The 11301-nt window shown below is 42.3% G+C and overlaps 1 protein-coding gene across 1 annotated transcript; it reads left to right on the top strand.

Annotated features, from left to right (window-relative positions):
- Positions 1–1888: 1888 nt before the first annotated feature.
- LOC106588576 (septin-10) lies at positions 1889–7464 on the top strand. Its single transcript, XM_014177719.2, has 10 exons — positions 1889–2132; positions 2682–2790; positions 2920–3115; positions 3216–3402; positions 4490–4651; positions 5046–5142; positions 5228–5396; positions 5501–5633; positions 5770–5948; positions 6154–7464. The coding sequence occupies exons 1-10, from the start codon at positions 2103–2105 to the stop codon at positions 6167–6169; spliced, it is 1278 nt and encodes a 425-aa protein (XP_014033194.1). The 5' UTR covers positions 1889–2102; the 3' UTR covers positions 6170–7464.
- Positions 7465–11301: the final 3837 nt, after the last annotated feature.

Below are 11301 nucleotides of genomic sequence, written 5' to 3'. Positions count from 1 at the left end.
CATAGACTGTTCTCTCTACTACCGCATGTCAAGCGATACCGGAGTGCCAAGTCTAGGACAAAAATGCTTCTCAACAGTTTTTACCCCCAAGCCATAAGACTCCTGAACAGGTAATCAAATGGCTACCTGGACTATTTGCATTGTGTGCCCCCCCCCAACCCCTCTTTTTACACTGCTGCTACTCTCTGTTTATCATATATGCATAGTCTCTTTAACTATACATTAATGTACATACTACCTCAATTGGGCCAACCAACCAGTGCTCCCGCACATTGGCTAACCTGGCTATCTGCATTGTGTCCCACCCACCACCCGCCAACCCCTCTTTTACACTACTGCTACTCTCTGTTCATAATATATGCATAGTCACTTTAACCATATCTACATGTACATACTACCTCAATCAGCCTGACTAACCGGTGTCTGTATGTAGCCTTGCTACTTTTATAGCCTCACTACTGTATATAGACTGTTTTTTTACTGTTGTTTTATTTCTTTACTTACCTATTGTTCACCTAATACCTTTTTTGCACTATTGGTTAGAGCCTGTAAGTAAGCATTTCACTGTAAGGTCTACACCTGTTGTATTCGGCACACGTGACAAATAAACTTTGATTTGATTTATTAATGCAGGCAAACTTAAATCTTTTTTTTTTACCTCATTTCTACCAGCATGTCACGTGCAACCAGAGCATACAAAGCTCTCCCTCACCCTCTATTTGGCAAATCTGACCATAATTATATCCTCCTGATTCCTGCTTTCAAAAAAAACTAAAGCAGGAAGTACCAGTGACTCGCTCAATATGGAAGTGGTCAGATCAGATGGTGCGGATGCTACACTACAGGACTGTTTTGCTAGCACAGACTGGAATATGTTCTGGGATTCATCCAATGGCTTTGAGGAGTACTGCAGGCTACATTTCTTTAAATTGACAATTCTGTGAACTGTATTGTGCAGGTTTAAAATTGATACAATACCTGTTAGCAAAGGTATCAGCTAGAGATGAGGTGCAGGAGCTTGCAGGGATTTGTAGTTTTGCGTGACCTCTACTGATGCTAATTAGCATTTTCGAATCTGAGAGTAAATAGAGCCGAATGTATTGTCCGAGAGAGATTTACATGGTTATTAAACGTAACGCCAGGGTAAGCCTATACGAAACACAACCCTTATTTTAAGTGTTTCTAAAATCCCCAATGGGAATAATGAATGATGGAAAAACAATTGGAACCATTTCCCTGTTTGACTGCAAGGTTTTATAGGTATTATAACACCTCTACTATGCGGCTCTATTGGAAGCAGCTACAGATCTTCAGATGGGTGGAGTATGTGTATTGCTGGTGGAAAGGAATGAGGAAGTAAATGGGATTGCTAAAAAGGCCCTCAGGATAAAGGATGTGGGATTGCCAATGAGCAAGGCAGCTCTTACAGGACTGATATGGGAGTAGTAGTGTTGAGATGGCAGGAGAGGTGGAACAGAGACACAAAGGGCAGGCATCTATCACAAGTACAGAGGAAAGAGTGGGAGGGGAGGACGGCAAGAAGAGAGGAGACCATCTTTACAAGGCTAAGGGTGGGACACAGCCGGCTGAATAAAACATAAAAAATGATAGGAAAGCATCCAACAGGAAGGTGTGATTACTGCCAGGGAACAGTGACCGGAACATGTACTGATCAGTGGTGTAGGGTAAACGCAAGTAATCGCAGTTTACCCACATTTTTTATTTAGCACAAGTTTACTCACCTTTTGTGGAAAAATCCATTGAAAGTAAAGGGAGCATAGCTTTTTTCCACTAGGACCGGCAGTATGAGAGCCGAGAGAGGGAGTGAGATCCATTATGAGGGAGAAGGGGATACTGAGTCATCAAATATGTTTTATTTTAATTTTTATAAAAACGGGGTAGGCAGGTCGAATTTCCTCCCTGTCTCTGGCGCACACTCCAGTACAGTAGGCGGCGTTAATGCAGCATAACGTTGGATGCCAACCGCCTATAAACCCCACTGAAGAAGAAGCTAGCCATAAGTATTTTTTTTTAAAGAGTCTCCGCCTTTTATGACATCTACTTTGTTTTGACATTTCTTTCAAAAAATATATATCCAAACTATGTCTTCCTCTGATGTTGCTCGGCAGCTGGTACGTCATGAAGTAGTTTTTTGTGTGTGTATTCCCTAGTATTTAGAGTTAGCTATCTGAATAGAAACTTTACAGAACATAACGAACAAGTTTAGGACGTTTGAGTCGAGTTAGACATGCCACGGAGTGTCCCTTGCTAATTCTAACTAGCTTGCTTTTTAAAGTAACCGTTGTGCTTTTCGAAAGTTAAGTTGTCGTGTTAGCAAACGTTAGTAACGTTGTAGCCTCCTCCGCTATATTCATAGCCGGCACTGTCTGTGAAAGTTTAGCTTCGTTAAGCTGTCGTTAGATACTGTAACGTTAAGTAGGTAACTTTAGATATCGATGTTTTGCGAGCTGTGTCTTGATCAAATTTGACTCAAAATAATGTCATGATTTAACGTCAGCTGCTTTCAAATGATTATATTTTGTTACGTTTCAAATGGCATTTCTTGTTCACTACACTAGAGCAATAAACAAGAGAGGTTCAGAGGCTTATATTTGGTGTTTGAACAGACATTACTCTGGGGGAGTGTCTGATGTGTTATGTTGTGTTCCTGACACGATAAGGGAGCACATCACCTCTCTCTGTCTGGCCATGTTGGGTTTGACAGCCTTCCAGACCAGCTGGTCAACAAGTCCACATGCCAAGGCTTCTGTTTCAACATCCTCTGTATAGGTAAGACCACAACCGTCTCTCTCCAACCAGGCCTATCCCCTTGCTACCTCTCACACTCCGTCTCTCTCTCTGTGTGTGTGTGTGTGTGTGTGTGTGTGTGTGTGTGTGTGTGTGTGTGTGTCCCACCAGGTGAGACTGGTATTGGTAAGTCGACCCTGATGGACACACTGTTCAACACTAACTTTGAGAACTGTGAGTCGTCCCACTTCGAGCCACAGGTGAAGCTGCGAGCCCAGACATACGACCTGCAGGAGAGTAATGTCAAACTCACACTCACAGTAGTCAACACTGTTGGCTTTGGAGACCAGATGAACAAACAGGACAGGTAGGGAGAGGGGTGTGTGTCACATCACTGTCAGCTTTTAAGACTAGCTGAACAAACTGGGCAAGTGTGTGTATACTAACCTTATGTTTCTCCCTACTAGCTACCAGCCGGTGGTGGACTATATAGACCGTCAGTATGAGACCTATCTCCAGGAGGAGCTGAAGATCAAGAGAAGCCTCCATAACTACCACGACTCCCGGCTCCATGCCTGTCTCTACTTCATATCGCCCTCCGGACACTCCCTCAAGTCCCTGGACCTACTCACTATGAAGAAACTAGACAGCAAGGTGTCTGTCAATGGCTTCTGGTCACTGACCCAGTATAGTCACTGACCCTGCTCATATCACTGTACTGAGGTCACAGCTCTCAGATCCTTGTGGCAGTCAAACACTGAACCAACTCTAGGAAGGAGATATTTAGCTCTAGATGTCAGGGTATTTTTTAGCTTCTCGAATCTGAGTGCTAATGTGTGTAGTTGTACATTCACAAGATGTGTGTGAATGCACATGACTGAGGCCAGAATTCAATCTGTTCATATGTTTACTTTTCTGATTTAAAAAAAAAACGTTATTTAGCAGACCCTCTTATCCAGAGCGACTTACAATAGTGAGTGCATACATTTTTGTACCAGTCCTCAAGCGCCATGCTCTACCAACTGAGCCACATTGGACCACAATGCGTCTGTTAAAGGCAATGTTACTGAGTTTGTGGAGATCACATTCAGGGTAATCACTGCAGGTGACTGCTCAATTGGAAGTCAAGCACGCTATAGCGTGGTTTCTGAATTTATCCCTGCCTGACTGTGTCGTAGTTTAGTGTTACCCTAGATGTGTCCACTCTGGAGTGGTCTACAGTTCCTCTGCGTGCTGTCTAGTCACTCACAGTAGCTGGAATGAGCTCAGCTGTGTGCCCACCCCAGTGATTACCATCTGAATGGTGTTGTTTTCTGTGGAATGCTGTCTAGCTTTCTTTGTCCTGTATGGACAGAGAGATGTAGTGACTCTGAAAAAGATGGGAGAGCGAGAACAGTAAAAGTAGAGGACTGATGCAGAGCGAGACAGAGAACAGTGTGTTTGTACCAGGCACAGAGAGTATATACTTAGCTGTGGTGTGTGTGGGTTGTAGGCAAGAAGCTAGTGTTGGCTGGGTGGCCTTTGGGTGGGATTCTGTCAATAACACTACGAATCATGAGTCTGCAGCATGCAAAGTACAATGAGTTGCATGGGCCTTGTAGACAAGTTAGCATGCTAATGTCATGTAGAATGTGCACCTTCAAAATGGTTTCTTTCAGTACTCAAATATTGTGTAATTCTCACCATCCTTATTTGCACAGGAATACCAAATTCTGTCTGTGTATGTGCGTGTTTGTTCCAGGTGAACATCATCCCAGTGATAGCCAAGGCGGACACCATCTCTAAGAGTGAGCTGCACAAGTTTAAGCTCAAGATCATGAGTGAGCTGGTCAGTAACGGAGTTCAGATCTACCAGTTCCCTCTGGACGATGAGACTGTAGCCAAGGTTAACACTACCATGAATGTAAGTACATGCATCTGCTGCTGCACATGTTTATGTAGTTATTGTTGACAGAGCGTCTCAAAGAAGGTATTCACATATGTATCTTAGTGTCTGTAATGTGCAGTCTACATCTCAGGGCTATGTCACCAAGCCAGCTAGAGATATGCAGGATGGTCTAAAACTAGCTAGCTTCAGTTGGCTTCACATTCTAACTAAGGCTTCATCCATGTCACAAAGGTGGGTATTGATCAAACGCCTGCCGCTAATTCAAGCCAGGCTTCAAACTGCACATGCATGTCACACGTGGATAGCTCAGCGAGTCAAAAATGGATTTGAATTAAAACAATGCTCGCATACCCTATCCTGATTTGGGACAATTCCTCAACTGGAAGTGTGTGTGTGTCTGTGTGTGCAGGGCCACCTGCCGTTTGCTGTAGTGGGTAGTACAGAGGAGATGATGGTGGGGAACAAAATGGTGAAGGCTCGCCAGTACCCCTGGGGTGTAGTGCAAGGTAAGAGCGAGAGTGTGTTTGGGTCCCTCTGTGGGGCAGGAGAAGAAGATTGGACAAATCCACTGTTGTACTGATTGTGTTTCAGTGGAGAATGAGAGTCACTGTGACTTTGTGAAACTGCGTGAAATGCTGATCTGTGTGAACATGGAGGACCTGAGAGAGCAGACTCACACACGTCACTATGAACTGTACCGCCGCTGCAAGCTAGAGGAGATAGGCTTCAGAGACACAGACCCTGAGAGCAAACCTGTCAGGTACACACACACACTGAAATCAAACCTGTCGGGTACGATACACACACATTGACTCTGGCACTAGTGAAATTGAAGTGTGCATGACCTTTGAAATGTGTGCACAGCCTGCAGCAGACATATGAAACAAAGCGTACAGAGTTTCTGGGGGAACTTCAGCGGCGAGAGGAGGAGATGAGACAGCTGTTTGTCCAGAGAGTCAAAGAGAAGGAGGCTGAACTCAAAGATGCTGAGAGAGGGGTACACGTCACATGCACACACACCTACAGTAACACACCACATTCACAAATACAAATATATTACAAACTTAGCAGAACATGTGTTTTATGTGAAGGTATCCATTGTAACTCTAACCTTTTTGCTGCTGTGTGAGTAGCTGCAGGGAAGGTTTGAGCAGCTGAAGCAGTTGCATGCCGAGGAGAGGGGTGCATTGGAGGAGAAGAGACGAGTTCTAGAGGAGGAACAAAGTTCCTTCAGTAAGAGACGAGCTGCAGCCCAGCTACTGCAGGCCAAGAACCTTAATGCTAATGGGAAGAAGGACAAGGACCGCAAGAAGTGAGTTACAGTACCTCTGACCTCTAGGCCATACTCTAAATTCTCTTTTTAATGTCTCCATTTGAGAAGTTTAGAGTTTTTCTATAGATGTTTGATATCAGTCTTTGTGCTGTGACTGAGGGCAGTTCCTAACACATGATTGTCCAGCTCTCTTCTCTTATTGTCCCCCACTTTCCCTCTTGTCCCATATCTCTCTCCGTCTCAGCTCTGGGTTCATGTGAAGATCAGCGCGACTTGGATCAAAAACAACCACTGGCATCTAGTCCTCTATTCTGCCCTTGTTGGCTAGATTCTGGCACTAAATAGAAAGTAATTTCACAGAGCCTGCTAACTTCAAATTTCTTACTTTATATTAAAAAAAAAAACATTTTAAAACTGACTGTACTGTCAACAGCCCATAAGACATCAGTCTAAAGATGTAAGTTATGAGGCTCACGTGTTGTTCCTGTTCGGTTTGCTTCAGTGTTTCTCCTATGATTTCTTTCAGCAGCGGTGGCAAAGCTATTCGGGGGTGTGGCCAATGGCGTGGTTTTAGAGGCCCTCTTGGTATCAGACAATGTTGCCGTTTTAAAGTTAATTTCCTGCAATTCTACACATTTTGCTATGGCTTATGCCATTTTTATGCTATCTGAGTGACTCAAACCTTCTAACAAAATCAATGGGTGACCCATGACATGGAATTTTACATTCTCCCTGACTGTCAAGTTTATTTTGAGTGTTAGTTCTCAAAGATCTTATTGAGAAAAAAATATTGTTTATAGCTGTTGCTATTCTGGTTTTGGTGGTTTAAGTTTATATTAAAAACGTTACCATCCAGAAAACTATCTTAAAAAAATACAATATAAAATAATATTGTGCCGCTGCTAAACGCACGTAGGGGAAACACTGCTTTGATGTTTAATGGCAAAAATCTGAATGTTTTATTTTTTACTTCCTTTTTGTGGCATTTTGCTTTATATATCCCTGTATTTTATATCTCCCTCTATTAACCCCTGCCACTATAGGGCACCAGTAGCCTTGCAGTTTTCCCAATTAATTCCCTTTTTACTTGCTTTACACTTTACTGACTGTTTCACTACCCTTTATTAGTAATATTATTTACCAATTGGATGGGATTTCTGTAAATTTATACTCGTTAGGTATATTCATTTTCCTTCTTAGGGAGAGTTTAACCAATGATTATATTCCAGTGAAACATAATGCTATGCCAAACTGAAACACTTGAGTGCTTAAAGTCTTTGTGTGCCTTACATGTGATATTTATATGGGCTCACTATAGACCAGCGCAGATCAGGGTACTGTTTACACAAGTGATGTCATGTTTACATGTTTTAACTACCCCAGTCAGACTCCTCCATTCCACTGTCCCTTCACTCATTTGGCATGCATTTATTGGGGAAAGATTTTAATATCTATAACAATTGTATTTTTCATAAGTTATCTTTTAAACCAGTGTCCTATGCATTGTGTGCAATTTTGTTCTCAGTTTTAAATAAATTCTCTATAGAGAAACTGACCTGCAGTATTATACATTTTTCCAGCAGTATTTCTCATTATTTATATAAAAGCAGTTAAAACTCTGCCTCTTTTTCTTTTGTTGATGTCTAGGCTACTTAAAAGGTGTTTTCTGCTCTAGTACTGACTGAGGTGATACAGTATCTGTAGTGTTTTTTTTCTTTTCTTGATGCCATTTTATTTACTCTCTCCTGACACCCTGATCTAGTGGTCTTCTCACTTCCCATAATTGAGATCCGAACCGATTTGAATCCGTTAAATTCCTACCCGACCCTGACACAATCCGGTCATAAAAATAAAAATCAGATTCGGATCTGAGGTGGACCAGATCTGACCCAAAACCTCGCCGAGCTGAGGTAATCGTATCCAAATTGGGTTGATCTCTGTCCGACTAAAATGCAACCGAAAGATTAAAAATGAAGCTTTATTGCCGCCAAAGCCAGCAAGAGTTTGTCTGGCACTGAACGTTAACATGGATTTTCGGTTGTAGGTCTAACTAAAATAATTGTGGTCTACAGTTGAGCATTTTCATGAAATCCCTATTTTTGTCATCGCATACAAGGCAGAGCAGGGAATAGTAATACTCTGTAGGTCTATTTTAGTAAACAACATTCCAATCTAGCCTATAACTCTTTTGATCAACATTGATTTAGGCTAAAGGTAGGCTATAGCCTGTTTGACTAGCAAGCTTTAAAATACATTTTGAAGAGGCTACTGACATTCCTCCCATCTGCATTCCCATGTAATTTCCAACAACTGGGATTTGTATTGTAGGTCTAGACGAGGTTAGTATTCCCGCTATGACAACGTTAGAATTGGAACAAAACGATTTATAGGTTTTCAGAGCTGTTTGTTTCTGTTGAGCACATTTTTTTAATTAGAATATTTTTGTTGTGATTTTCGTACACTAGCGTTAGACATATTTTGGTTGGTTATGTCTAACTCGGGTGTAACTCATAATAGCCAAATGTGTTTGTTTTAAATGAAATGTAGATATATCCTTTAGGCCTACAGAATTAGCCTGTACATCCTGAGATGGGTTTGATTAGAAAAATCATCCATGCCACAGTTGTGTATGCCTACCGTCCGGCGAATTCATAAAATATTAATAATTGAAGCGTTCTGATATTTCTTACATCTATTTATGCAATACACAAAAACACCGGCAGCCTTTCAACATTAGGCTACAATATTTTCTGCAAATAAATTTATGGCGATCAGTCTATCGCACATGCACACATGAGCAGATTAACTTGGTCAAAAATGGGATTTTGAAAGAAAGCCACGGAACTAGCGCATGAATGGGTCACTCATCTTTATGCCTTCAAACATCACATGTACTTCACTCGAGTAAAGCCAGGATGTAGGTTAGCATAATTCCGGCCCTCAGTGGTGGATTTAGGTATGGGCGGCATGGGGCGCCCACTCAAATGTGGAATGGTGACATTTGCGCGATCGGTTTTCTATCGCTCATTTCCGCGGCACGTCAATGATATGTCACCATGTGGGACTGTGGGTCAATTAACCCTGTCGGAGTGCATTTGTCCCACTCAGAAGAGATGGGGCGGGGGGTAGGTTGACCTCAGGTATCAAATAGCGCACCTCTAACTTCGTACAGTACTAATACAATTAGTACAATCAGTCACTACGAAATGCTACCAAAATAAGCCAAAATTTATTCATAACACTGTGAATATATAGTTTCACAGACATATTGTTGCATTTTTTTCTGGTTTGTGTGAAATCGTTAAGAATAATGTAAAACCAGTCTGCACACCACCAAGGTGGATTGGTTTAATCTTGACTCTTGGTTGACAGTGTTGGGGGATGGGTAATGTATTGATGCTCGAGTGCCAAATCAACACAAATTGATAAGAAAAGGTCTAAAACATCAGGTGCCCAGTTTAGGAAAAAGAGGAAAGAAGAAGAGGAGAAATGCGCAAAAGATAAAGGTATACAGCTATGTCATCTCTTTATGAGTATAATATTATGAATGTAATGAAAAAGGCTAGTGTAGCACTTATGTTTGTTAGCCTATGTTGCTTGCTATGCTATTACACATAGGGCGACAATATTCAATTTTCTGTCCAACTAGCTTACTTAACATTGGATATAATTTCACACAGTTTCATCATGATAATGTGTGTAGCCTGCAGTAAAACTATTACAAAGATAACTAGCACATTATTGATTTGGTTAACTTTCATTGAGGTGACAAAGGTTTTCTCTAAGGGGAATTTCCAATGCTGTAGGCCAACTTAAAAGACGTCTATATTATGCTGATATTTTGTATCGTGTGATATATTGAGTATTTTGGGGTGTCTTTTGCCTAGAATTAGCCAAGCAAGGAGGTTGAATGCATAGGCAGAAATCCCAGGGGGGACACGACCCCCCCACCCTGGGAAAAATATGATTTGTCCCCCCCAATAATATATCACTGTAAACTAAACTATGTAATTTAAATAATATTAATAATACGCAATGAAAGCACTTGTGCTGATTATAGACACTTAATAGCGTGTTTTTACGTTTCAAAAGATTGCGACACCCCCCCCCCGCCCTTTGCCTCACAATGGTTTGATCCACAGCTTTCCAGCCCTCAGCAGTGGCACATGATGCAGGTACTGTGCATGTGTGGAGCAGTGTTGCTATATTTAGCGAGTATTCAGACCCCTCTAGCGACACATTTTCAAAAAAGCGACTAGCGACAAATCTAGTGACTTTTTCTGGTGTTATTGGAGATTTTTGGAGACTCTGACGTGAAAGCACGTATCGTTCTTACTCTTCTCAACGAGCAGCGGGTGCTGCCGTGGGTCTCACCCCCGTCCCAAAGTACTCACAGGCGGCCCTGTCCTCGCGCAGCAGTCTCTCCCAGCTGCAGTCAGAGCAGGAGATGTTCACCCCTCCACATCCAGACTGCAAATTAATCGCGCATGCGGGAAGCCGCCGCTGGCTAATCCCGCCCTGGTTTACATTCAGGGCGGGATGTAAATGTAAAATGTTTTTTTTTTGTCTAAAATAAATCACTGCACAAACGTAAATCACTGCATTTGACTCACACAGCCTCAGTCACTTACTCACCTTGTCCACTGTGTGTGTGCCTCTCTGTGACATAAGCTAAACATCTAGCTGGCTAGCTCATCATGTCTCAGTCTAAACTGTACACTCAAAAATACAGATAGGAGTGGGAATCAAACTTGAATTCAAAGGCTGGTTGAAGCCGTTTATTGGCGATGATACACGGGCATACTGCCTGTATTGTAATGCTGATTTCTACACCAGACTTAGTGATGTAAAAAAACACATGACAACTCAAAAACATACTCAAAAGGCAAAGCCTTATAACAGTTCCACCCAAAACAAGCTGCCATTTATGGTTAAAATAATTGACTGCAAAAAAGGCTGAGGCCACCATGGCATTAGCTATCGCTGAACACTGTTCCATGCTGCCATGTGATCACGTTGGAGAAGCATGTAGAGCTGCTTTCTCAGACTCCACTGCTGCTACCCACTTCAAAGTGCACAGAAATGATTAATGGTGTTCTAGCACCATACTTTCTGAAAAAGTTGGTCGCAGATGTGGGTGACCAGCGTTTCGGCCTCCTCCTCGATGAGTCCACGGATGTAAGTGTTTCTAAGTACCTGGGGGTTGTGATAAGGTAATTTAGTGACACCAAGCAGAAGAGCCCGGATTTCAATCCCATTGAGTTCGTCTGGGACCTGTTGGATCGGAAGGTGAGGGCTCGGGCCATTCCCCCCAGAAATGTCTGGGAACTTGCAGGTGCCTTGGTGGAAGAGTGGGGTAACATCTCACAGCAAGAACTGACAAATCTGGTGC

The sequence above is a fragment of the Salmo salar genome, chromosome ssa27, assembly GCF_905237065.1.
Source record: "Salmo salar chromosome ssa27, Ssal_v3.1, whole genome shotgun sequence".
Classification (NCBI taxonomy): Eukaryota; Metazoa; Chordata; class Actinopteri; order Salmoniformes; family Salmonidae; genus Salmo; species Salmo salar.
Note: the sequence above shows the minus strand (reverse complement) of the source record. Positions and strands in the feature narration are given on the sequence as shown.